This window comes from Jatropha curcas, chromosome 5 (assembly GCF_041381405.1).
Source record: "Jatropha curcas cultivar XTBG-Jc1 chromosome 5, XTBG_Jcur_1.0, whole genome shotgun sequence".
In the NCBI taxonomy this organism is placed as follows: domain Eukaryota; kingdom Viridiplantae; phylum Streptophyta; class Magnoliopsida; order Malpighiales; family Euphorbiaceae; genus Jatropha; species Jatropha curcas.
This window is the reverse complement of record NC_143155.1, coordinates 23,294,283-23,319,313: the sequence shown is the minus strand read 5'-3', so window position 1 is coordinate 23,319,313 and position 25,031 is coordinate 23,294,283. Positions and strand designations below refer to the sequence as shown.

The 25,031-nt window shown below is 34.8% G+C and overlaps 6 protein-coding genes across 15 annotated transcripts; 3 read left to right on the top strand and 3 right to left on the bottom strand.

Moving 5' to 3' along the window:
• Positions 1-2,932: 2,932 nt before the first annotated feature.
• LOC105630461 (uncharacterized) lies at positions 2,933-7,305 on the bottom strand. 2 transcript variants are annotated; one of them, XM_089722023.1, is made up of 7 exons: positions 6,883-7,305; positions 6,705-6,797; positions 6,378-6,599; positions 5,600-5,696; positions 5,093-5,155; positions 3,782-4,872; positions 2,933-3,376 (listed from the first exon to the last, which is right to left on the bottom strand). In XM_089722023.1, the coding sequence occupies exons 1-6, from the start codon at positions 7,123-7,125 to the stop codon at positions 4,679-4,681; spliced, it is 912 nt and encodes a 303-aa protein (XP_089578149.1). In that variant the 5' UTR covers positions 7,126-7,305; the 3' UTR covers positions 2,933-3,376; positions 3,782-4,678. The 2 variants fall into 2 exon arrangements, with proteins under 2 accessions (XP_089578149.1, XP_012067670.1); XM_012212280.4 differs by having other exon boundaries at positions 2,933-3,366.
• Positions 7,306-7,465: 160 nt separating this feature from the next.
• LOC105630463 (RNA-binding KH domain-containing protein RCF3) lies at positions 7,466-12,954 on the top strand. Of its 4 annotated transcripts, XR_002284027.3 has the most exons (9): positions 7,466-8,223; positions 8,627-9,028; positions 9,144-9,398; positions 9,487-9,750; positions 9,932-9,999; positions 10,228-10,298; positions 11,167-11,294; positions 11,382-11,411; positions 12,654-12,954. XR_002284027.3 is itself a non-coding variant. In XM_012212282.4 (7 exons), the coding sequence occupies exons 1-6, from the start codon at positions 7,639-7,641 to the stop codon at positions 10,274-10,276; spliced, it is 1,623 nt and encodes a 540-aa protein (XP_012067672.1). In that variant the 5' UTR covers positions 7,466-7,638; the 3' UTR covers positions 10,277-10,298; positions 10,475-10,963. The 4 variants fall into 4 exon arrangements, 2 of the variants coding, with proteins under 2 accessions (XP_012067672.1, XP_012067671.1); XR_016321013.1 differs by having other exon boundaries at positions 11,382-12,954; XM_012212282.4 differs by lacking the exons at positions 11,167-11,294; positions 11,382-11,411; positions 12,654-12,954 and adding an exon at positions 10,475-10,963.
• Positions 12,955-14,079: 1,125 nt separating this feature from the next.
• Positions 14,080-16,072, bottom strand: LOC105630464 (uncharacterized). Of its 3 annotated transcripts, none has more exons than XM_012212283.4 (7): positions 15,931-16,072; positions 15,428-15,582; positions 15,262-15,324; positions 15,131-15,178; positions 14,930-14,983; positions 14,488-14,554; positions 14,080-14,404 (listed from the first exon to the last, which is right to left on the bottom strand). In XM_012212283.4, exons 2-7 carry the CDS (start codon positions 15,563-15,565, stop codon positions 14,298-14,300), a joined length of 477 nt encoding a protein of 158 aa, XP_012067673.1. In that variant the 5' UTR covers positions 15,566-15,582; positions 15,931-16,072; the 3' UTR covers positions 14,080-14,297. The 3 variants fall into 3 exon arrangements, with proteins under 3 accessions (XP_012067673.1, XP_012067677.1, XP_012067674.1); XM_012212287.4 differs by having other exon boundaries at positions 14,080-14,401; XM_012212284.4 differs by lacking the exon at positions 15,931-16,072 and adding an exon at positions 15,883-15,923.
• A 1,659-nt stretch (positions 16,073-17,731) lies between these two features.
• On the top strand, positions 17,732-19,610 carry LOC105630950 (casparian strip membrane protein 4). Of its 2 annotated transcripts, XM_012212949.4 has the most exons (4): positions 17,732-18,239; positions 18,743-19,019; positions 19,106-19,229; positions 19,331-19,610. In XM_012212949.4, exons 2-4 carry the CDS (start codon positions 18,781-18,783, stop codon positions 19,550-19,552), a joined length of 585 nt encoding a protein of 194 aa, XP_012068339.2. In that variant the 5' UTR covers positions 17,732-18,239; positions 18,743-18,780; the 3' UTR covers positions 19,553-19,610. The 2 variants fall into 2 exon arrangements, with proteins under 2 accessions (XP_012068339.2, XP_089577578.1); XM_089721452.1 differs by lacking the exon at positions 17,732-18,239 and having other exon boundaries at positions 18,545-19,019.
• Positions 19,611-20,120: 510 nt separating this feature from the next.
• PNSL2 (PsbQ-like 2) lies at positions 20,121-20,987 on the bottom strand. The gene is made up of 2 exons (XM_012212289.4): positions 20,421-20,987; positions 20,121-20,305 (listed from the first exon to the last, which is right to left on the bottom strand). The coding sequence occupies exons 1-2, from the start codon at positions 20,913-20,915 to the stop codon at positions 20,207-20,209; spliced, it is 594 nt and encodes a 197-aa protein (XP_012067679.1). The 5' UTR covers positions 20,916-20,987; the 3' UTR covers positions 20,121-20,206.
• A 514-nt stretch (positions 20,988-21,501) lies between these two features.
• Positions 21,502-25,016, top strand: LOC105630466 (hypothetical protein). 3 transcript variants are annotated; one of them, XM_020677991.3, is made up of 4 exons: positions 21,502-22,171; positions 24,459-24,521; positions 24,606-24,677; positions 24,784-25,016. In XM_020677991.3, exons 1-4 carry the CDS (start codon positions 21,824-21,826, stop codon positions 24,853-24,855), a joined length of 555 nt encoding a protein of 184 aa, XP_020533650.1. In that variant the 5' UTR covers positions 21,502-21,823; the 3' UTR covers positions 24,856-25,016. The 3 variants fall into 3 exon arrangements, with proteins under 3 accessions (XP_020533650.1, XP_037496350.1, XP_012067680.1); XM_037640422.2 differs by having other exon boundaries at positions 24,725-25,016; XM_012212290.3 differs by having other exon boundaries at positions 21,505-22,171; positions 24,747-25,016.
• The last annotated feature ends 15 nt before the right edge of the window (positions 25,017-25,031 follow it).

Below are 25,031 nucleotides of genomic sequence, written 5' to 3'. Positions count from 1 at the left end.
AATGAAGAGCGAGAGATTGCAGAGGATGGAGGCCCAAACAGAAACAGGAAAAAATAGGTAGAAAGAGAAGGCTCAGATCAGATATGCCTTCAAATCGGACAGGACAGAAACACCTCAACCCCAGGGCTGCAACAAAAAAAAGGTTGCCTCGCCAAAAAATTGAGTATTTCTCCCCCAGTCTGACTTTTCAGGCTCACTGAATATATCGTCATAGCCTCGCCAGTCGACAGACAGCCACTCACACACACAAGAAAGAAAACAGATATATTGGTATAAGGGCTGTTGCCAACACAAGATCCATAATGAGTAGTCACCGGCTCTGCTACCGATCAGAGAGGACAGAGTCAACCACCCTGAAACCAACCCCCCCCTCACTGAGAGCAAAGCCTCATACCTAAACCATTCACACAGCAATATTAAGGTAAACATACTTCATGTAAAAGCAATTGCGAATTTTATATTTTAGAAAAAAAAATAACATAAAGAAAATCGAAAATGAAGAGCTAGAGATTGAAGAGGATGGAGGCCCAAACAGAAACAGAAAAAAACGGTAGAAAGAGAAGGCTCAGATCAGGTATGCCTTCAAATCGGACAGGACAGATACACCACAACCCCAGGGCTGCAAAAACCAAAGGTTGCCCCGCCAAGAAATTGAGTATTTCCCCTCGAGTCCGACTTTTCAGGCTCACTGAATATATCGTCATAGCCTTGCCAGTCGACAGACAGCCACTCACACACACAAGAACGAAAGCAGATATATTGGTATAAGGGCTGTTGCCAACACATGGTCCGTAATGAGTAGTCACCGGCTCCGCTATCGATCAGAGAGGACAGAGTCAACCACCCTGAAACCAACCCCCCTCCTCACTGAGAGCAAAGCCTCGTACCTAAACCATTCACACAGCAATCTTATGGTAAACATATTTCATAAAAAAGCAATTGCGAATTTTTTATTTTAGAAAAAAATAACATAAATAAAATCGAAATTGAACGGTGAGAGATTTCAGAGGATGGAGGCCCAAACAGAAACAGAAAAAATCTGTAGAAAGAGAAGGCTCAGATCAAGTATGCCTTCAAATCGGACAGGACAGAAACACCACAACCCTAGGGCTGCAAAAACCAAAGGTTGCCCCGCCAAGAAATTGAGTATTTCTCCTCGAGTCCGACTTTCAGGCTCACTGAATATATCGTCATAGCCTTGCCAGTCGACAGACAGCCACTCACACACACAAGAACGAAAGCAGATATATTGGTATAAGGGCTGTTGCCAACACATGGTCCGTAATGAGTAGTCACCTGCTCCGCTATCGATCAGAGAAGACAGAGTCAACCACCCTGAAACCAACCGCCGCTCACTGAGAGCAAAGCCTCGTATCTAAACCATTCACACAGCAATATTAAGGTAAACATATTTCATGTAAAAGCAATTGCGAATTTTATATTTTAGAAAAAAAATAACATAAAGAAAATTGAAAATGAAGAGCTAGAGATTGCAGAGGATGGAGGCCCAAACAGAAACAGAAAAAAATAGGTAGAAAGAGAAGGCTCAGATCAGATATGCCTTCAAATCGGACAGGACAGAAACACCTCAACCACAGGGCTGCAACAAAAAAAAAGGTTGCCTCGCCAAAAAATTGAGTATTTCTCCTCCGGTCTGACTTTTCAGGCTCACTGAATATATCGTCATAGCCTCACCAGTCGACAGACAGCCACTCACACACACAAGAAAGAAAGCAGATATATTGGTATAAGGGTTGTTGCCAACACAAGATCCGTAATGAGTAGTCACCGGCCCCGCTAACGATCAGAGAGGACAGAGTCAACCACCCTGAAACCAACCGCCTCTCACTGAGAGCAAAGCCTCGTACCTAAACCATTCACACAGCAATCTTACGGTAAACATATTTCATAAAAAAGCAATTGCGAATTTTTTATTTTAGAAAAAAAATAACATAAATAAAATCGAAAATGAATGGCGAGAGATTTCAGAGGATGGAGGCCCAAACAGAAACAGAAATAATCTGTAGAAAGAGAAGGCTCAGATCAGATATGCCTTCAAATCGGACAGGACAGAAACACCACAACGGCAGGGCTGCAACAAAAAAAAAATGTTGCCTCGCCATGAAATTGAGTATTTCTCCTCGAGTCTGACTTTTCAGGCTCATTGAATATATCGTCATAGCCTCGCCAGTCACCAGACAGCCACTCACACACACAATAAATAAAGCAGATAAATTGGTATGAGGACTGTTACCAACATAAGATCCATAAGGAGTAGTCACCGGCTCCGCTAACGATCAGAGAGGACACAGTCAACCTCCCTGAAACCAACCGCCACTCACTGAGAGCAAAGCCTCGTACCTAAACAATTCACACAGCAATCTTAAGGTAAACATATTTCATGCAAAAGCAATTGCGAACGAAGGAAAGCCCTCTAAAACCCAAAAATCGTCACAGCCTCTTTATAAGAAGAACAAAGGAAAGCCCGCAAAAGAAGAGAATGATGATGATTATGATGATCTATCTATATATATACAAACAGAGACAAACGACGGCTATTAGACAAACGACGGAGAAATCATCGGCCCCGCAGTCGTTCAGAAAGGCGAAGCAACCGCCTTCTCTGCCGCCTCTCTGAGAGCAAAGCCTCATTCTCAAGATTGCTTGATTCATACAATGGGCGCATCTTGCATTTGATGGTAACTTCGTGTTTTCCTTTTATTCCATGATTAGCCTTTTGAGTGCGAGGCGTTGGGCGGTGGAACATAACGGTAACTTGCGGAGGGCAATAAGTTAAGGGTAATTTGGTAAATAACATCATACCCGGGGTAAAATTCACTTCTCCTCCTGCACTCACACCATAAGCATAACAATGCCAAGTTCATAGCTTCTCATTCAATTCCATGTAAAACAAATAATAAATAAATAAAAGTTCTGAATCAAGAAATAGTTACACAAAGCATTTTATTCAGAATCATTATCCTTTGTTCATTCCTATGGCTTCACATCAAGGCAGCAAACTGCTCTTTTACAAGTAATGTACGCTCAACCAGTTGAAACAGAATAACATAATTAGCCTAACCTACAGTGATGGAATTTTATGAGGTGATGGAATTTTATGAGATATCGGCTGGATCAAGCATATCTACCAAAGTCATCCTTCTAGCCAATCTTCGAGCCCCATTAACTCAATAGAAGGCATAGAATCCCCTTGCTTGCCTTCAAGAATCTCAAACCACTGAACATTGTCAAGGACAGTAAACTTTTCTTTGATGGCATCTTTCAAGGATAGCCAATTAAGTTGAAGCTTATATTGGTGGAAAACTCCAGATTCTGTTGCATCATGACCGTTCCAGAGGATCTGACCTGCAGAAGGCTTAGAAAATCCAGTCAGCATACGTAAGAAGATGGATGAAGAGAATAGGGAGAAGACGCATAGTAAATCGGATTAAGAGGAGTATAGCGATTCAAAGGATTAGTCATGTGATAGAAACCCTAGAATGTGAATTTTGAGAAAGAAATAGAACCAACAACGAAACTGACAAGCTGAATCCAAACTGAGAACAATTGAACTCAACTAAACATGAAAATCCCAAAGTGAACCCTAGAAAAAAAAGAATAAGAACTGATTTTAGGATGAAAACAACTAACTATGCTTTCAAAGCAAATATAATGGCAATAGAAGATGATTCTAAAGAACAACTACCACAAATCCCCAATTTTTGACCTAAGATTATAAATCGAAGAAGAAACCATATTACGAGGGGGAAAAAACAATTACCAGAGGAAAAAGGATGAGCAATCTTTACTGTAACTTGAACCAGCCATCACAATAGGATGAAAGCAACTCGATTATGCCCAAATCAGTATGGAAATCAACAAGAACTAAAGTAGGAAGCGAGAAAATGAGCGAAAGCTAAGAGAAATAAAGAGTGGTAACCGTCGCTTTTGGCCTTTTGTGAGAGAGAGAATTTAATACAGCTGTCAAAAATAAAACATTACATGTAAAATAAGCTTAACAAATTAACAAACTAGGCAATACATCACTGATTGTACGTCACTTCCTTCTTTGCTGTAATGCTTGTGCTTTGGCCTTAGAGACCTCAAGTATTATTATTTGACACTTGCAGGTTGCATCCCATTTAACTTTTTTCTATATGCAAAAGTATAATTTGAAGTAAGCTATAAATAATAGAAGTAATTTTATAGGCTTTCACGATATGAAATGTGAAGGAAACTGAAGAACAATTTATACTAAATCAATAAAAAATCAATCTCTGATGATGACAAGTACTGAAAAATGTTCATCTGAGTGCATTCAATCAAATGATTCTCAGATTTTGCCAATTGATTGCATATCTCACTAATCACTAAATCAATATCAAAGAGTTAATAAAATAGAAGAATTTCAAAAATTAAAACGGTAAAATTTGGATGTGCCATATTCTGACAGATAAAATGTATATTCAGATTTTTATAATGTCCAATATAGAACCTAGTTCCTTAAAGTAAACTGCACACGTCATATAATCATCCATTTAAAATTGCGGATGGCGATCTAAGTCTCTGCTTTTGTATCAGAAAATAAGACTATGCCTCACAAATTATGTAGCTCTACATCTTAAAAATTAAATGAAGCAATTGCGCAGCAAATCCAGAGCATGATACCCTCGTAATGTCACTTGCTAGCTATTCCATACACTTGAGGGTTTATAAATGCAGCATTAGAGAAAATGGTTGTGCTTATATCGACGCCTGAGAATCCAGCTTCTGAAATCTTCTTTCCAGTTTCTCTTGTTAGATGACAGCCATCAGCAACTGCTTGTTGTAGAGGATCAAGGACATTCTGTAGAAATCTAAGAAATGTTCCATCTGCATCAACCAATACAAGTTAAAACATCAACACTAATAAAAGCATCCCGTTCAATGTTAAATAAATTTCATAAAAGCTTTTATTGAACCCGTTTAGATTTCATTTTTCCAATGCTTGTTATGAATAAAAATGCTCATTGATAATTTAAAGTTCGTTTAATACTGAAAAAAAGTTTTAAGTTCCACATTCATAACGAATCAAGTAGTTTAAGCTTCGTACCTTTTGCCGCCACATGCTCCACAAATAAGTAAAGCCCACCTGGTCTAAGCAGCCTCTTCACCTCTACACACAAATGGTTCAAGTTCAATCTCAGTAGCTTGAAATCTCAGACATATATAGCATATAACTCTAACAATGCACTAAACAAAAACCATTTACAACTTACATGGCCTATTATGAACAAATGTTGCCGAAATTTTAATAGGCAGTCTTTTGTTTTTGGATACAAGAGAATGGAATTATTTAATGCTGCTAGCTGTAAATCATATATGAATTGAGAATTCAAAACCATCTCTACTATCGGAAACAATGGTGAATTTGTTCTAAAGATAAGATTTATTAATTAGTCTGTGACTCTGTAAACCTATGCAGAACAAAATAGCTAATGTCTTCTCACTTCTCTTATAGAACAAAGTAACCTTGTAACAGACAGCTTGAGGCTTTCCTTTTGAATTTTAAGTTGGTTAAGTTCAAATAAACAAAAATCCCAAGCAGAAAATCAATTACCCTGCAATGTCTGATCAACATCAGCAACGGAGCATAATACGAGAGTTCCAACAACTGCATCAACAGAAGCATCACTTAATGGTATAGCCTCCCCAACCTGGATATAAGCAATAACTTGAAAATCAACCAAAAAAAAAAAAAAAAAAAAAAAAAAAAAAAAGTTTACAAATTGCTAAAGCAACAAATGATAAAATCAAAGTTTAACTTGATGGCACTAAAATTAAACTACAAGTGGACCTGCCCCCTATTGGCAAGGAGACTGAGCAAGTGATTCAAAGGAGCAGCTGTTCAGATTATTCTGTCGAATCTTTCAGTAAAATCTGGTGAACTGTAAGGGCCTTGTTTAACATAAGCGAATTCTGCAATGCAAATTCATTTGAAATTTCGCAATTTCAATTTTGATATAAATGAAAATGCCATAATAAATTCAAATTTATAGAATTTAATGCAACTAAACCAAATTCTATAATTTCTAGAAATAAATTTGATACTTCAATTTCATTTCTACCAACAAAGTAAAAAGCAAATGCCTTATCATTTTACCTGTTTGCTGTTACTCTGTGTACTAGTATGATGAAATTACATGTATTTGACACCCTGAAATGCCAGTGACAGATCAAAACAAATGGGAAGCATAACCAACAACTAGAAAAGCCCATTTGCAAATTTCTTCAGCCATTTAGCTTGAGAGGGTAATTTTCATGGGAGGCATATAATAATATCTATGAAATTACTACTAGATAATGAATTTTGGAAAAAAAAAAAAAAAAACACATACTGCCTGTATAAATTTGAAATTCGCAGGCGCTACACCAGCAGCCTCCGCTGCTTGTTGTGCATATTTTTCCATCTTCCCATTTGGATCCACACCAAAAACCTCTAAATCGTCATCATCACTAGCATAGTATTTGAGATTGGGGCCAGTGCCAATGCCAATCTCCAATACTTTCTTGGTCTTTCCCCTCAAATTAGTAAAGAGATCTGACTTGTAAGCTGCAATCTTACCAAACAATATAAACACTAAATACCACATGATACCATCAAATGGAAAAGCCAAGAAAATTTCAAAATTAACAAGAAAAGAAAGTTCACTAGTTATGCTAACCTCTGCCTCATACGCTCTCTCTAATTTCAAAAGCGATGCATAAAATTCTTCGTACCAATCAGGTCTTGGAGGGTGAACCCTGTTTAGTACAGCCTACAAGTAGACTGTATCTAATGTATAAACTCTCCTTTCGTTCATAAATCAATCAAAATAAGCCATATATTATTTCGTATAATACCTTATAATCAGAAGCATTTGCAGAAGGCACTGAAATTAAAGCTGTTGCTGCGGCTTCAAGAAAATGCCTTCTTCCACATGGGCAAATTCTTGATAGCTTTGTCTCAACGTTAAATTGGTTGCTGACATGATTCGACGGTTTGGGTTTGAGGGTTGAAGCATTAGTTTTGGGGGTAGAAGAGCAAAGAATTATGGGGTTTAGAGGATAAAGAGAGGAGAAAAGAGATGAATTAATAAGGATCATCCTTGAAAGGTCTTGGTTTATTTGTTTGGCCCTGGATTGTTTATATAAACTAGATAATGGTTTTTATATAAACTAAATTTCACTTTTTTTTGTCAAATTTATCTTAATTCCGTGGTTTTGGAGAGCAGTGTTTCCATCAATACATTTTTTTTCTTATAGTTCAATAAAATCTTTACTATGTTGGTAATTTAGGAATGACAGGATCGAAGAGAAAATCTAACGAGCTGTGACCGTGACAAAAGAGGCAATCCTACCCTAGAATCTAATGCCAGCTGTCCACTTTCACATATTGATTTTCTCTCTCCATATAAATACACCACCGCTCGCTCAAACCAAAACAAAACAACACAAAAGTCAATTCTAAAGTAACATCCACACATACCGCAAGCAAGACTCCTCGCTATACTGCAAAATTTCTCTCTTATATTATCTTCTTCTTCTTTGTTTACGTGTTCCGTTTTCTTTCTCTTCCTCTCGCTCTCTCGATCCGTTGATTATTCCATTTCCAGATCTATGGCCGGCCAGAAAAATGATTATGGAAAGAGATCCAATTCGCAATATGACTACGGCGGAGGCAAGCGGAGGAACCCTGGCGACGATGGCGACCAGCCGCATACGATTGGGAGTGAAGACACCGTCTACCGCTACTTATGTCCGTTGAGAAAGATTGGGAGTATTATTGGCCGAGGTGGTGAGATAGCGAAGCAATTGAGGTCAGAGAGTAAATCGAACATTAGAATTAGCGAGGCTATGCCCGGATTTGAGGAGCGCATTGTTACTATTTATAGCTCTAACGAGGAGACTAATCTTTTTGGAGATACTGGCGAGTTTGTTTCCCCTGCTCAGGATGCTCTTTTCATGGTTCATGATAGGATTGTTGCTGAGGACTTGCCTCCTAGTAATGATGAAGATGATGAATTTGGAGAGCCTCAACAGGTTACTGTTAGGATGCTTGTGCCTTCTGATCAGATTGGCTGTGTTATTGGGAAAGGTGGACAGGTGATTCAGAATATACGGAGCGAAACTCGTGCTCAGATTCGTATTTTAAAGGATGAGCATCTGCCTCCTTTGGCTTTCAGTAGCGATGAGCTACTTCAGGTGAGGAGTATTTCTTTGAACTTTTATTATGTCGATGTTTGCTTGTTTTCATTCCTTTTAAGTTCCCATAAATAGTCATGCTACAGCTCATAAGGATTTTGTCTCTGGAAAAAACTAAGGAAAGTGAAAATGGTCAAACAACTGCTCGTGTAGCTAACCACACTATATCGTGGCTCTCTGTGTACCATCCTTCAGTTACGTACTTAGAACCCAAGTTTTCATAGGCATCATTGTTGTTTGGGGCAGTTGATGGAGGATATGAATGAATTATAGTTATGGAGTGTTCATTATCTGATGTAGGAATGAGTGGGTTTAAATTTTTTGATATTGCCGATTTGTTAGGTGACTTGAGGGGGTTTTAATTCATTGCCTGGTTTCTTTTATTTCAATTTTATGATTTCAGATAATTGGAGAACCTGCTGTTGTTAGAAAGGCTCTTTATCAAGTGGCTTCTCGCCTTCATGACAATCCATCCAGATCCCAGCATTTGCTTTTGTCTTCCTCAACCAACATTTATCAATCTGGTAGCATGTTTGTGACTGCCAATGCTGGTACCCCTTTAATGAGTCTTTATGGTAATTACAAAGGTGGCTGGTCATCGTCTTTGTACTCTGATCAGAGAGATGAAGCTTCTGCTAAAGAGTTCTCTCTTCGTTTGGTGTGTCCTATTGGAAATATCGGAGGTGTGATTGGAAAAGGTGGTGGTATCATTAAGCAAATTCGTCAGGAATCTAGGGCATCGATTAAAGTTGATAGTTCTGGTGCTGAAGGAGATGATTGCATTATATTTATATCAGCAAAGGAGGTGAGGATGCATTCTTATTTATCAGTTATTTCGCTATCGATTACACTACAAATATATTTAGATTCTAGATTTAGAGCCACATGATTATTGCTGTTTCAAACATTTGCTCTTACAGTATTTTGAAGATCAATCTGCAACACTCAATGCAGCACTGCGCCTGCAACCACGCTGCAGTGAGAAAACTGAAAGGGAGTCAGGTGACTCTGTAGTTACCACTCGTCTACTTGTACCAAGATCACAGATTGGATGCCTCATGGGTAAAGGAGGGGCTATTATTTCTGAGATGAGAAGTGTAACACGGGCAAGCATCCGAATCCTCTCAGAGGAAAATCTTCCCAAGGTTGCTTCTGATGATGATGAGATGGTGCAGGTGGATGATCATAAACTTTATAGCATGCATTTCTTTTATGCCCAATCATTACAGTGTTATGGAGACAATATCTTTTAATGCTTATCAGATCACCGGCAGCCTTGATGTTGCTAGCAATGCCCTCTCACATGTTGTTTTGAGGTTGAAAGCCAATTTATTTGGGAGGGATGGAGCCCTAACTGCATTTCCACCAACTCTTCCATATATTCCTGTTTCAGTGGACATGTTAGATGGTCCGAAATATGGGAATCGAGAAAGTCAATCACGCGGACGCGGATACTCCTCATCTGGTGGTTATAGTTCACGTGATTTGCCTGCAACTGACAATTATGGAAGTAATGGTAGTTCACTGGTAAGTTTATGAAGTTCTTTTGTATTTTTCCCTTATCTTTTTTGCTTTTTTCATCTTTTTAAGGTGTGAGGTATTCATGACTTTTGTGTCTAGAAACACTTAAGGATTTGTAAAATCTTGTGCAATCATGGCTACATTGTCATTATTTCTTACAATGTTTTGTGTGGTTGTCACTATCCAGAGTGGTGGTGAAAGTGCTTACGGAGCATATGGTGGTGGCTTCTCTTCTGGTCGTTCTGGTGGTGGGGGGTAAGTTTTTTATTTTTATTTTTATTTGTTTAGCATATGTTTGAGACACCCTTTTTTTTTTTTTTTTTTTTTTTCACCATCGGAATTGTTAGCTGAAAGCTGGGCAATTAGTTTATTCTTTTTTTTCCTTTCTCTTTTGCCTCTTAAATTTCAAGTATTCAATTATCTTTCTTTTTGGGCCATTTTGATTATATATCTTCCAGGCCTGATTTTAGCATCTCTTTCTAGGTTATCTGGTCAAAACTCAGTTAACCAAAGAAAGCATCATGGATATTAGTCCCATATTATATGGCCAACAGGTATGATTTTGTTTTCCTCTTTTTTTAAATTAATTTATTGTCCCAATAAGTATGTCATATATATATTTTATTAAGAGGAGACAGGAGCACATAGATGAATGATGATATCTAACCCACCCATCCAAGTTTTAGAATTCTAATGACCTTTTCCCTTCTCTCTACAATCTAAACAGCAGCGACCTACAAATCCTGAAGCCTCTTTCTGCCCTTTTGATGAAGCCTTTGGCCTAGTTCAGAAAAGATCAGATGAACAAAGTTTGAGAAAATTGTGCCTCACCTTGGTTCACCCTGGATGCTTTGTTTGGGTGACCTACATGTTCTGATGATGCAATTCACCAATCAAAGTGGACCTTGACACCAATACTTATCAAGCTCTATATTATGTGCTCTAAATGGTCATATGCTCAGCACACTTACGTGTAACAGCAATAACACATGTTTTCTTTGTAAAAGTAATGTGATTGGCAGCGATGACTTTTTCCTCCTGGTTCTGTGGAGGAAAAAGCTTGTGTAACTGAATTGTGATGGCATCTGGCGTTTTGTAGTTTTCAATCTTTGTGTGGATTGAGAGAGTATCGCATTAGACATTTGGAAAATTAGGTTGTTGTACTTTCAGTTACACTGAACCATCTTCTTGTTAGTTGTGCTGGCATTCATTATTTCAACTTGCATTTTTTTTTTTTTATCATTATTTTCTTTTCTCTATGACCCATGGCTTTTTGTTGCCATCATTTAGTTAAAGGGAACCAACTCATTTTTCCATCTATTTTTAGATCTTCATGAATTTCACTTGTGATTAAGATATGAAATTGTTCTGATTATGCAAACTCCTTTAAACGCATGTATCTTGGTCATGGTATATCTTCAGGTTTGTTTCTTAAAGCTTTGGGAAAATCACAATCAGGGCTATGGTTTGCCTGAGAGGTAATTGTGCATATTCCTCTTTGAGTTGATTGACAGATTGCTGACTTGGTGAAGATAAAGTCAGGTCAAGGGGTAGGCTTATTCTTTATATTGTATCTTCTTATTTTTACTAGTCCTTGAGCAGATGGATTTAAGTTCTTTCTGGAACTAATGTGGCAGGTATTAAATCATGGTTTCCTTGACCAGGAGGTATGTTTTTCTGCAACTAGTAAAGTAGTTATTACTAATTAATTACTGAGCTGGATGTTCCCATCAAACATAACCTAACTGCAAATGAGAATTTAGATGATTGAGATCAAACAATAGAAATATAGTCATGTGATATCACATCAATTATTTGGACAAAATTTTGATTTGAAAAAGCAAAGGGAAAAGTGATGTGTCCCACATCGCCCGCGGAGTACATCCTTGGCTAGTGTATAAAGCTGGGTTCAGTCCTTCCCCTACGAGCTAGCTTTTGGGATGAAGTTAGAGGTCCAGATCCTTATCATTTGGTATCAAAGCTCTGGCTTCATAGGGTCGGTGTCTCATGGGGTTCGTCAGAACGCCGACTGAGGTAGTCGGGTCTTATGGGGGTGGGGATGATGCGTCCCACATCGCCCGTGGAGTACATCCTAGGCTAGTGTATAAGGTTGGGTTCAGTCCTTCCCCTACAAGCTAGCTTTTGGGGCGAAGTTAGGGGTCCAGATCCTTATCAAAAAGTTTCTAATTTTTAGTTTGAAACTTACACTTCATTAGGACATTGCATGCTCATCCTTCAATGGCACATTTGTAGGGTAATAAGTGATCTAAATGCGAGGGAAAATGATAAAAAGAATAATGCCCAAGGAGTAATATAACTGCTCTTCTATAGGGTCTCATTGCATGAATATAACATGAAATGCTCATTATCTTACAGAGTGAAACACAATGGAACGAAGAGCGTGGTTATATGCTAGCCTGTAGTTTTTGATAGTCTGTTTTTGTCTATTTGCCAGATTAGTATAGTTGTGCCGATTAATTTCTTTTCTAAATTTTGATGTGATAGATTTCATGGTCTTGCTGATGCATATTTGTGTACATGTTTGCAAAGTGCAAACAGCAGTTTGATTTAGTTGCATTCTATGGTTGAGCATAATTTGAAGATGCTGATTTGCAATGGCTGTGCATTTCAATTTTGCATCCCTCCAATGTCATTATATTTATTTGCCTGTACTATTAATTTCTATTCTAATTTGAAGGTCCTTTTTTTTTTTCCTTTTGTTGGCTACAACATTTTCTTTTTCATTGAATTTGACTGCAATTAAGCTTTCAGAAGCCAATTTCGCTTTGACTGTTCGACAGACATTTAGTGCAGGTGGTTTTATTAAGTGAAGAACAAATGCCAGATAAATTAACTAGTAGTTTGATATATTGTATGTTTAAATGCAATTTTAGTTCGTTTTTTATCAGTTGGCTACTAAGGAATGAAAGAGATTACAGAGAAATCATGGTCTTTCTGGAACCATTAAATCGTAGACAATAAAAAACGACTTGGGGTTGACATCTCCCGTTCTATATAATTCAAGGGTTTGAGGAAAAAGGGAAGCGTGCAAACGAGATCGAGTTCACATCGCCTTTTTCGTTCTCCATTCTCTGTTGATTATTTTTCGCGGTGATTTGGATCAACGAAAATGTAAAGTTCATGGAAATTAAATTTTATGGATTGTAAAATTTTGAAATTTCAATTTAATCATTTGGTTAGATAATAAAATCTTATGCATTTAAATGATATTTTTGAAATAAAATTATATGGTTTAAAATTTAATCATAAAGAATTAGATAAATCAATAAATTGTTTCTCAATTTTGATTAATCTAAAATCTCTTTATATTATTTTACAATTTTTAATTTCTAAATAAATCTAGATACTATTTTTAAACAATTAAGGTTAAATGAGAATAAATAAATTCTTGTAACACATAGCTTATTGATAAGTGAGAAGTGCATGATAAATTCACCTCTCAAATTTTTTTTAATCTGTTAAAAATAAATTTTTGTGAATTAATCTCATTTTGTAAATGAATTTCATTAAAAATTATTTTATAAACAATTTCATATTTGAATTAATTACAAGTTCTTTTAAATATATAATTTTATTAATATGTACTAATTAGCTTTACTAGTTTGGGCTCTTATAAGTTGAGGCCCTTTCCCAATAGTTCATTGATTTAGATTTATCTGGCATTTCCTTTTTTTTTTTTTTTTTTTTTTGGGGGGGTTAGGTGGTTGATAAACCATTTGGTCCTTCAAGTTTGATCATAATTACTGCTTCAGTTTTTTTATTTAATAAATATATTAATTAGTCTCTGAAATTTAGTTTCGATTTAGTTCTTTGTCCAGGAATTGTTATTTTAGTTTTTTACTATTAAATGAGAGACAATAATTATTCAATATTAATTATAAATGACTAAATTGTAACATTCTATTAAATGTGAATGACCGAATATTCAAATATTACAAGCTATTTAATTTCTAAAATGACACTAATGGTCACAAGAACAAAATAGTTTAATAAGAAATAAACTTCAAGAACTAATCAATACCTATACCAAATAACAGATAATTGTACTTATGATTAAATATGAGGCATTAAATAGTTGTTTATCCTAAAACTAGCAAGAATTGCATTTTAAGAATATATTTAACATGTTCTAGCTGTAAAAAACTTTGAAATGGCTAGTGGTAATTTCAAACTGCCAGCATCATCTAAAAAGATTGTTTTAGGACAGAAAAGCCTTTCCTACCAAACACTATTTCTCTTTTCTTTCAAAAGCTTTCTCCTTAACAGGAAAAAGAAAGCCATAAATAAGACAAGTGAAAAAAAAAAAAAAAAGCATTAAGAAATTCTTCATACCAACTATTGCATTTATGGTTAAAATGAATACAACCAACGATGACTATCGCATACTTTTTTCTTTTGGCTCTGTTTAATTACTGATTAAAAAAGGCTCAGCAACATTTGTAATTTATTATATGAGCACCTTATAAATCTCCGATTGAGAGAAAAATGAAACAAAGGTACAATCTCAGTTGGTCCAACTCCAATATGTGCGTCTAGTTATGGCAGCTCTGGTCCCCATGGCCAGTGTTCTTATCATCCCCAGCTTCCATTGTGTTGTTCTCATCCTCAGAAGATGTATGGTTATTCCCACCATCAACTGCTAGTAAATGGAATGGTAGAGATGAGGTCTTGGACAAGTTCAAACAAAGATATCTGGAAAATAAAATAATCAACTGTACATACCATCACAATCGTCTGCAGGAGCATAAGCTGATCGCCTCAAACGCACTTGGTTGTGATGTGGGGAGGGCTGCAACAAACAGAAACTGTGTCAAACCATCAAAACAAATATAAACCTACTTGTATAATGATATAGACAACCATGAATCAAGACGGTGCATTGATTTCTTGAATTCGGATAATTAAAGCTATATTTGGTATGTTGATTTCTTGAATTCGGATAATTAATGCTTTGATATGTTGAAGGGCAGACACTAATTAGCAGAAGTTTCAGCTTTCAACTTTTTGTTTATAATTTTGAACTGTTTAAGTCTTTTGGATTTTAGAATGATATTTCAAAAGTTTTGTATTTATCAAATCCTTTGAACAAGTGGTTGAAAATGCGAAACATGACAACTCCGATCACTCATCCAAACCAGCCTGTAAGTGTATGTATCCACAATACCTGCAACTTTGGGCGGAGAGCTTCAAGTGGACCTTTAGGCTTTCCTGCTCCTTGCTGTATTTGTCCAAGTAAAAGACATATGCCAAGAACCAAAACATAAAATTTTAAAGTCAATATCAAAAATCTAAAAATATCGAAAATCCAATAAGTAAGAAAACATCTAAATGTAGATTAAAATTCTGAACAAAAGAAAAGACTAACCTTTCCCAATGCCCAATCAGCAGAATCAAAGAATGCACGCTCATGATCCTACATAGAATGAGAAATAATGCTCGTCGATATTCTCTGCTAGGCATTTCTTCAAACATATTAACTTCATAAACAATAGTTACCTTAGATATCAAAGGTTTCTTCTTTGGTAAAATACCCCCATATTTTTTCTTCACCACTTCCTCCTGAACAAAACAAAAGAAATTTGCAATCAACAAAAGAGCAAAGATCATTACAATTTTTTTAGAAAAAAAAAAAAAAAGAAAACTATAAAATGATAGAATATACCTCTTGTTGAGGGGAAGGCATGGCCATGGCGTTTTCACCATTTTGATCAGAAGCTTTGAGCTCTTCACCACCAACAACTTGGTCTTGAAGATTAGCATCACAAATCTCTTGCTCCTTCTCCATGTTTGAGCTTGACATATCCTCCGCTTTCTAGACTGGTAAAGAAAGGCATCACTTTATCAGTATATAACAAATCGCAAATGGTCAAATTTGTATATATTGTCCAAATGGCAAACGTAACACAGACAAGACAAGCTTCCTTTCTGCAAGGCCATGACAGATGGAGTCGCTAAACATATGCATACAAAAAATCATTTTTTAAAAAATAATCATTAAACCCTTTTTTCCCAATTCTATATCTCAAAAAAAAGTCATAGAAAATGTTTTCAAAATCATGAAAAAGAAAAAAAAATAAAATTACAATCTTGATACGATAGAAATAAACCGTTAGAAACCTGAAGAATAGGAGAAGAATGGAAGTTGACGAGTTTAGTTATTATTACCTGATGATTGAAGATGGATCGTCCAAGGAGGCTTTGGCGGCGGAATCCGCTACGACCAACGGGTCGACCCGAATTTGGCTAATCTTATCCTGATATATGTTTCTCAGGATTCGAATTGAAGCCTAAAGAATACGCACATGGAACAAGCTAACGTTTTCTACTTTTGCCTCTCTGTAAAGATAGGCCATGGGCCCATTGGCCCATTTTCCTTTAGGTTTTATGTGTTTTGGTGGCCCATATGGTTGTTTCCCAAAACAGGCCCAACCTCTTTCAATTGGGCTCAAAGGACGATGGGAGAAAGAAAACATAGGTCAGCTCATGTACACCGAGAATAAGTCTCTACATTGATGAAATATTTTGCGTTGTTTCCCGATTAAAATTGAAATCTAGTTTAAAAAAAAAAAAAAAAAAAAAAAGACGCAATTGTGTAATTATTGTGAAGGGTGAAAAATTTAAAAACAAACTTTCCCCATTAAGAAGAAGATGAGTAATGATGTTATGATGCAACAGAAAAGCAAGTAGGCATTTAGCCATTGGACCTCAAAATGGAATGGCTGAGTTCATAAGAGAAACCAAAATCTGAAGAGGTTCATGAATCATGTCACTCCTTAACTAACTCATTCACGAGATGTTTTCTTCCCTCATTCCATCACATCACCCTTTACCATTTCCTCTGCAATAATCATCTGAATTTTTTTGAAAGAATCAAAATTGTATGGAAATGTGTTTTCCATTTCCTCTGCAATATTTTATTTCATGACATTATTGGAATGAATCCGTAATGCTATTTATGAGCGAGAATGATATCATTCAAATATCATTCAAAAAAACATCACAAAGAAACATGGTGTGCATGTGTAGATTGAAATTAAACAAGTAATAGTCAAATTTGTTCTAAAACAATCATGAAAAATGACTAACTTGATAATTTTTGAATCCGGTATATAACTTTTATAAAGTTAGAGGTTTGATTTATAAAAAAAAAATTATAGAAAAGTCAATTACGAATCCTAAAAAGAAAATAACTTCGTACTCAAGGATACGTGAACCATTCAAAGTATTATAAGAAGAACAAAACAATATAAAAAATTCATCAAGGATCTAGTAATAAAATTATTCATCTTCTTAAAAAAAAAAAGTCCTTGCATAAGTTAGGTGTAGGCATGAAAATGATTATTTGCCACCCAATAAGTTAGAACAAAATCATAGCCAAACATTGCCTTCCAAATTTTCTTGAAGAGTGTGAATTGCCAGAATATATAGAAAACTGCATCAGTTATCAATCCCTTATCCTGAAATTGAAGCTGGCTAAGGTTTTTTAAAAGGATTAAATAATAATAATAATAATAATAATAATATCAATCGGTTGTCTGATTTTTTTTAAAAAAATTTTATAAAAAATTTATCAACAATTTGGTGAATATTGATGTGCAATCCAATGATGTTATTTCATATGAATAAAAAAATAAGAAAAAACACTTACAAATTGTTTTTGTTCTTAGATAAAAAAAATTGCAAATGCAAGGGAAGATGATATTTCACTACAGATAAGTATTTTCATGAATAGAACGTTACCATATATGTAACAATTTGAATTTTAACACAATTTGAATTTTAAGGTGGGGTTAATATAGGATAGGATGAGAATATATTTGGAAGAAAATACTTTATTTATTCTATAATTATAGGTATTTTCTAGCCAATTTACGTGCATTAAGACTAACTCTTCTTCCTCATCAATCTTCCTGAACAAACTAAAAATGCACTTCCCAAATTACTAGGAAATAAGACTCTAGTTTGATTGCTTAAGCTACAGGTTTGGACTCTATCGCTTGTTGACTGCCTTTGCGAAAAATGGCATATTAATGCAACCAACAAATCAAGCAAACCCCTGAAAAACCAAAACGCAACTATATATACTCACTCTTTCACCACCAAATCCCATTCTTGATAATTGCTTTCTGCTATTGCTTGACATGGCAACAACTACTCTCTTTTCTCCCCCACTTTCCCATTATTACTTCCCTTTCCCCTAGCTACTCACTATCACATCCATCCTCTTGTTATTTCATCTTGGATCTTACATGAGAAGATGAGGAGATGTAATGCAGCCAAGGATGACTTGCCGATTCAAAACTTACCATATATAAATATATCATTCTGGTTTTCTTCTACGATTGTGATGATCGGCTCGGCAAGTTGTCTTTGGCTACGTTTCTACTCCATTTTCACATGTTAGATCTATATTTGATGATTATTGATCATGGACCTACAAGACATGAAGGCTAAATGTGATCGCGTTGATCATTGTAAGTTTAATCAAGTACATCAAATTCACTTTCAAAAAATTTTCTAAACTCTCAATTGATTTTAAGTGTCATTTAATACAACTTTTAGAGTAATAAATTTGTAAATTGAAGTTTTCAATAACACCATCTTTAATTTTATAGGTTAAAGTAAAAATTAATAAGGTAACAAGAGAAGTGAAATATTCTGTTATTATTGTGGAGTGTAAATTGAAAATGAAGCTGCTTGATTTGATAATTATGCATTCACTCCTTAGTTTTTTCATCATCAAAATATTAAAATTAAGGCAATTGATAATCAATATTCAATTATATAAAATTGAAACGTCATTATCTTGTGTTGGCTTTAATAACTATTATCAATTGCTGCTTACAAAAGCAAAAGCATTAAACCAACCTAATACCCACTTTTAGTTGTTTTTCACTATTGCTTCCATTAGGAAACTCCAAATTTGCTTTAGTGTACTATTTCATATGCACACTCACTTTGTTTCTACTTGTTTCAGCTTAAATTCATCATCAAAAACCAATTTGATACAGCTTCATGAAGACAGGAACAATGGAAGCTGGGGAAACATCAATGGATGCAACCTCAAAAAAAGAGGTAATAATTAAGGTAAATCTAGAAAGATGGATGTCAATAGCTGACCTTATGTTGAGAGTTTTTGCAGCTATTGCAACATTAGCAAGCGCTATTGCCATGACAACCACTAAACAAACACTTCCATTTTCAATTCAATCTTTCCTGTTCAGGGCTGACTATAAAGATTTCCCCGTGTTCAAGTAATTTCCTAAATTTCGACTAGTTCTGAAAATTCAAGTGATATATATATATAACAAATGTGTTATTTTTATGTGATGTGATGCAGGTTCTTTGCGATAGCAAATTCTATTGTATGTGCATATCTTCTTCTATCTCTTCCTTTGTCCGTCTTTCTTATGATCAGGATCAAGATGAAGATTATTAGGATCATTTTGGTCGTATTTGATATGGTAATACTTGTCCTTGAATGCTTGTTTATTAATCAAATACTACTATGGTATCAGAGCCTTATCAATATATATATATATATATATATATCTTTTGTAAAAAGGTTATGCTGGTAATTCTGAGTAGCGGGGCAGCGGGTGCAACAAGTATTGTCCAATTAGCAGAAAAAGGGAATAGTAGAGCAAACTGGGTTGCCATTTGCCAGCCATTCAGATTCAGGAGCTTCTGCCACAGACTATCTGGATCTCTTGTTGGCTCCTTCATCTCAATTGTCATTCTTATGCTAATTATTATAGCATCAACTGTATCCCTGTCTCAGCTCTAGCCCTCTACTGTATTGATATATCATTACATGAATGTTTTTCATGTACTCGTATCTCCAATTTGTGTCCTCTGTTTTTTCCTGTTTAGGACTTTTTTTTTATTATTTTAATTATCTAATGTCTAAAACCTATTGGTCAAACTAATCACGGATTGACACTGGGCATGCCTATGAAGAGGGACAAAACTCTCCATCGGATTGTTTTAAAGGAACTACATATCTAGATCTCGATAAATCTAATCATACCAAAGATCGAGAACTCAAAATCTCTAAGGAAGAGGAGATTCCTACATCCCATCTCATCCGTGTAGTTTCCTTTTTAAGATTTTAATTTGCATCGAGCATGAAATGCAGTATTAGTTATATAACTGTCACCAATAATTAAGTTCTTAATAATTCAACTTCTTTTGTTGTGTTCATTAAGGTTATTTTAGATAAAATATAAAATTGTTTGATTTGTTTACCGTATCAAATTATATGATAATGTTGAAATTTAGTAACAAGTTCAATAATCATGGATGAAATTACACAATTTCAATAGCAAAAAAAAAAAAAAAAAAAAAAAAAACAATAAAAAAAAATATCTAAATTTAATTATATATACATATAAAACCCAATTTCTTTCTCATTCAACAACAATCCAAACATATACATATACTATGCCAAATATGCCACAACATTATCTATAGACTTCAGTGTCTTCTCATAGTATAGATAAGATTCATATACCTTCGGTGAGCGAACAAATTCATCAAGCTGAAAAAAAAAAACATAAATTATCACTAAACTTTATTAATTTTTTGGTTTAAAATTAAAAAAATTACTAAAACATTATAATTAATAACATAATTAGCAGTAATTAAGTACTTACCCTAGCCATATTTTCAACCAAGTCATTAGCCAACTCTACATACTCTCTGTGACGGGCTTTAGGCAAAGTCTCCATAGCAATTTTCAGGTCTTTAGAAAGATAGGATTGTTTTAGCCTTATATAGAATATAACATACCTCCAAGACATTGTCTCTAACATGTCTCTAATGCTATGTAACCCTTCTGCAGTTTGTTTAATTCTTGCAACTGAATCTTCCGGCGACAAGTCCGGCTCGAAAAACCTTTCCCATAAAAATGAACGGACGCCCCAATTCTCTGCCATTGCTCCTGAAGAAGGCAATAGTGAAACGGTGGTGCCTAAGATTGTTGCTATTATGATTCTTCTTTTGCTATTGGTTATGGCGTTTTGGTTTGATGAAGCATTTGATGCTTTGATCAGAGGAAATGAGTAGTTGAAGTTGGTTGTGTTGTGGGTATGGAGGAGATTTGTTGAAGTTAGGGTGTTAGTGAAAGTGGTGCTCATTATCATCGCCATTGTTTTGCTTTGGATAAGATAAAAGGGAGTGGATGATTTCAAATTTTGGAAAATTTTTTCTTACCTCTGTTTGGTGGATTGCATATGATGGCATCTAACTTGTGCCTTGAAACTTTGACACGTGGCACTCTTTTTATCATCGCCATTGTATTTGTTGAAAATAGGAAATTAATGGGTTATTTCTTTTTGAAAATTACTTTTCTCCGGGTACGTTGCAACATTTATGACCCACGATGAAAAATCTTATTCTTTTAATCTGATCTGGTTTATAAGTGAGATCATGAATCCGTCTAGATAAAATTTTTTTTTTTTAAATACTATTTATATCAATTTAGTCAAAATACTCTTTTTTTTCTTTTTTAATCTTGAGGGACTGTTGAACAAATTTTTAAAGAATAACGTTTTATAATGCTGAATAGGGTCTTAATAAAATAAACCAAACAAACATTAACATTTGATGATTAAATTATTAGCTAATACTATGCTATTATACCATTTTGTTTTTGAAAATAACTTTTGATTACTTTTAATGGCGACTTAGAAAAATACTTTAACCAATCAAATAAACCATAAAAAAAAATTATAATGTTCCAAAAGAACCACCAATCAGACTCGACCATGCTTAAGAAGTGGTGAAGTCGCAAGTCGCAACGTGCGATTCAGCAATCACAATACACCAAACTTCTTCTTCCATGGCGTCTCTGTGGTGACTGTTGATTCTTCGAAAGTATCGTCTTCTTTCCTAGCCATCTCTGATAGTTTAGAGTCTTCCTTCTGTCTTCTGCAAAAGCAAATGAAACCCACCAATTTTTTCCAGTAAAGCCACAAACTTTACCTGGAAAACTGCCTCTTTCTTTTTTTTTTTTTTTTTTTTTTTTTTTTTTTTTTTTCCGTCGGAAAAATCCTTAATGGGAAATTGTGGCTTGTTCGATCTAGAGAAGCACTTTGCATTCTACGGCGCGTATCATAGTAACTCGATAAACATAGCGATTCATATGATATTTGTTTGGCCAATCTTTTTCACCACTCTTCTCATACTTTACTTTACTCCTTCTCTGATTAATCTGGACTTCTCTCTGTTTGGTAACGAGTTTATTCTGCTTTTCAATTTTGGATTCTTGTTTGCTTTGATCTATGCTCTGTTTTATATATGTCTGGATGCGAAAGCTGGTTCCTTGGCTGCTTTGCTTTGCTGTTTATGTTGGGTGACTAGTAGTTTTTTGGCTGCTTGGCTCGGGTTTTCTCTTGCTTGGAAGGTAAAAATTTTGTCTTTATATTATTTTTTTATTATGGATTTAATGTGGGTATCCTTTTTTTTTCTCTTTTTAATCTAAATTTATTTTACATTGGACTGTTCACCATTTCTGAATTTGTTCATGTAGAAATTATATAAGCTTTTAGGAGAATTATGTTTGGGTTTTTGAATCATCATATTTGATTGGTGCTAATGATAGATTACAAGTTTTTGGAAATAGAAAATTGGATCAATGGTTGACCATAACTTTCGATTCACAGGCCTTTAGCTCATATATAATTTTATATTTCTTTTAAATAAGGCTTCACTATAATGGCCATAACTATATGTTTATTGTTCCTTCCATTTTTCTGTTCGACTGGAATACGCCGTTGAATTTTTCAAAAACAAAAGTGGTAACTTTATTTGCTTGTGCCTTCATGATGCAATTTTTCAGTTTTCACTATTTTTATCCAATGGAATTTTTCTTTAATTTTGTTTCATTTTTTCTCTTGAACCATGACCATTTGTTGTCATTTTAATATTATTACAATTTTATTTTTCATTTTGTCAAAATGTATTTTTAATAGAATGATTTGATTTTGATTCTAGCTTGTACTTCGAAATATGAATGCACTAGTTAGATTTGAGGTTAGAAGTCGAACATTTGGTGGTTCCTTACTGGTTATGTTTTGCTGTCTCTGAATTTGCCCTTGTCTGTCCAAGATGATTATTTGTTATTCTGATGTGGTTTTCATGATGTTTGGTGGCTAAAGGTATCTCATTAAATAGCTATCTATATACTTCCTATTTTGGCTTGTTTTTGTTACTTCCTCCATCAACCAATCTTACTTTGCTCCTTTAGTTTCAGGGTGGTTCTGTCTGGAACCATGTTCCTTCATTTTCACCTTTCATCTTGGTTTTTATGCGTGCAATAATTTAAGCTGTGTTTTAAACTAAGTTGTAACTTAGTTTAAAACATAAGCTAGGGAGATAATGACATTTAGAGTTGTGTTTGTCAAGATAAGTTTGGCCTTGCAAAATGCAGTTATGGTCATACTTGATTTTTTTCAGTAAGTGAAGGTAGATTTAGTCATTGTGAAGCATCTTGTTGCTTCTAGAACTTTTGTTGAGGTTTCCATATGGAATATAAACCTCTACCAAAAATTTAAACTCAATGAGATGCTTCACTATGATTGCATCTACTTTCATTTACTAAAAAATCAAGAATGGAAATAAAAAGATTCATATGGCCCCCAAGTAGTTTGTGATTAAGGCTTAGTTGTTATTGTTTATATGAAATATAGTTTGCATGCTTTAGTAGCAGATCTTTATGTGGTAGAATGGTTAGTGGTTAAATCCTATTTTCTTTCTTTATTTGGCTATCTGAAAGTCAATAAAAAGCAAATTAATATGTTATGAACAGCTGCAGGACCAGAAGTAACACTGGTTCCCTGAATTTCTGTTGGGTATATAATTATTTCAGTTCTTCCTTTTTGAAAGATCTTAATTCATAGCTAATCCTTTGATCAGCTGTGCATTACGAAAATTAAATTAGATCTATTCACAATGAACATACATTATATTGTGGAATGCATATCATATTCCATATTTGGATCACTGTTTTCCTTTGCAATATTACCAATGCTTTGAGAATTTTTGACTTTGGAGTTGATAAGAAGGTTTTAGAATTATTGCAGTAAAGTTAACTGTCATGTAATCTAAAATAAATTATTGTTCTTTCTATGCCATAGGGGATATTGAGATTGAGATAGAATTGATACCATGGCTTAATGAGGCTAACATATTTTTAGCAAATAAATGAGATAGACATGATGAAAGTAGTTAATCTGGAGTAAACCAATTTTTAGATATTGACACTCTAGAAGGATAATGTAAACTGATATGGAGATTCACTTGCTTTGTCAGATTGGCATAAAAAATCTTAAATCAACAAAATTATTGCTTATCTTGGATTGCGTGAAAGCATGTATATTGACTATTGGATCATTTCCTTCTAAGAACATCTCTACACTGTAAATTGATCACGTTGTTGGGGAGTGTATGTGTGTATTACATTGATTTGTGTGTCAGGTAATTTCATCACGTGAGAGGGCAACCAGTCTCATGTGTTCCGCTTTCACCTTTTGTTACTCAAAAGCATGACCCTGAGACAGGGAACATTTTTGTTTCATTTGGTTTTATCTGTACCTAACATTTTGTAGGCATTTGGTATGGCTTAAACATCACCATGAGACGGGAGTAACATTTTAGTTCGTTTGATTTTATTTGTGCCTAACTTTATGTAGGTTTTTGTGGTGGCTCAAATTGTTTGTTGGACTGGACAGTTCATTGGCCATGGGGTATTTGAGGTAATTTGTTCTGTGATTTGTAAATATAGTTTAACAACTTTGCATTCTATCTCTTTTTGTGTAATGTCATCAAATATCCTGCAGAAACGAGCGCCAGCTCTTTTGGACAACCTTCTTCAAGCTCTGATAATGGCTCCCTTTTTTGTACTGCTGGAGGTAATTTTGTAAGCTTCATGATATTATAACACTCTTGATCTGAAAAGTTTATCTTTTTCTTTCCTTCAGGGTCTTCAAACCTTCTTTGGTTATGAACCATATCCAGGTTTTCATGCAAATGTTCAAGCGAAGGTTGAGACTGAAATCAATGGGTGGAAAGAGAAGAAGCAGAATTTAATTGTGTAATTTGAACTGTTGTATGTCCACAATTAACGTTATTGATCAGTATAGTTCCTGTTGCTGTAAAAAATTTGTTATGTAACGATAGTAACTATAGAAAATGCACTTAAGAACCATAAATATGAAATACAAGGATACAACTGTTGTTGCTCCAGGAAACTCTCAAGTTCTCTC

Bases quoted from the DNA above. Each gene is read 5' to 3' on its own strand.
- LOC105630461 (XM_089722023.1), bottom strand. From the start codon at position 7,125: ATGATCCTTATTAATTCATCTCTTTTCTCCTCTCTTTATCCTCTAAAC. The intron at 5,156-5,599 runs GTAATTGATTTT...ATTTGTGTGTAG, and splicing joins TGTTGATCAGACATTGCAGG to AGGTGAAGAGGCTGCTTAGA. The intron at 4,873-5,092 runs GTACGAAGCTTA...TGGTTGATGCAG, and splicing joins GGAGCATGTGGCGGCAAAAG to ATGGAACATTTCTTAGATTT.
- LOC105630463 (XM_012212282.4), top strand. From the start codon at position 7,639: ATGGCCGGCCAGAAAAATGATTATGGAAAGAGATCCAATTCGCAATAT. The intron at 9,399-9,486 runs GTGGATGATCAT...AATGCTTATCAG, and splicing joins ATGATGATGAGATGGTGCAG to ATCACCGGCAGCCTTGATGT. The intron at 10,000-10,227 runs GTAAGTTTTTTA...ATCTCTTTCTAG, and splicing joins GGTCGTTCTGGTGGTGGGGG to GTTATCTGGTCAAAACTCAG.
- LOC105630464 (XM_012212283.4), bottom strand. From the start codon at position 15,565: ATGTCAAGCTCAAACATGGAGAAGGAGCAAGAGATTTGTGATGCTAAT. The intron at 15,179-15,261 runs GTAACTATTGTT...CATTCTATGTAG, and splicing joins AGAAACCTTTGATATCTAAG to GATCATGAGCGTGCATTCTT. The intron at 14,555-14,929 runs GTATTGTGGATA...TGTTTGTTGCAG, and splicing joins CTCTCCGCCCAAAGTTGCAG to CCCTCCCCACATCACAACCA.
- LOC105630950 (XM_012212949.4), top strand. From the start codon at position 18,781: ATGAAGACAGGAACAATGGAAGCTGGGGAAACATCAATGGATGCAACC. The intron at 19,020-19,105 runs GTAATTTCCTAA...GATGTGATGCAG, and splicing joins AAAGATTTCCCCGTGTTCAA to GTTCTTTGCGATAGCAAATT. The intron at 19,230-19,330 runs GTAATACTTGTC...TTTTGTAAAAAG, and splicing joins TTTTGGTCGTATTTGATATG to GTTATGCTGGTAATTCTGAG.
- PNSL2 (XM_012212289.4), bottom strand. From the start codon at position 20,915: ATGGCGATGATAATGAGCACCACTTTCACTAACACCCTAACTTCAACA. The intron at 20,306-20,420 runs GTAAGTACTTAA...TTTTTTTTTCAG, and splicing joins TGGTTGAAAATATGGCTAGG to CTTGATGAATTTGTTCGCTC.
- LOC105630466 (XM_012212290.3), top strand. From the start codon at position 21,824: ATGGGAAATTGTGGCTTGTTCGATCTAGAGAAGCACTTTGCATTCTAC. The intron at 22,172-24,458 runs GTAAAAATTTTG...AACTTTATGTAG, and splicing joins GGTTTTCTCTTGCTTGGAAG to GTTTTTGTGGTGGCTCAAAT. The intron at 24,522-24,605 runs GTAATTTGTTCT...AATATCCTGCAG, and splicing joins TTGGCCATGGGGTATTTGAG to AAACGAGCGCCAGCTCTTTT.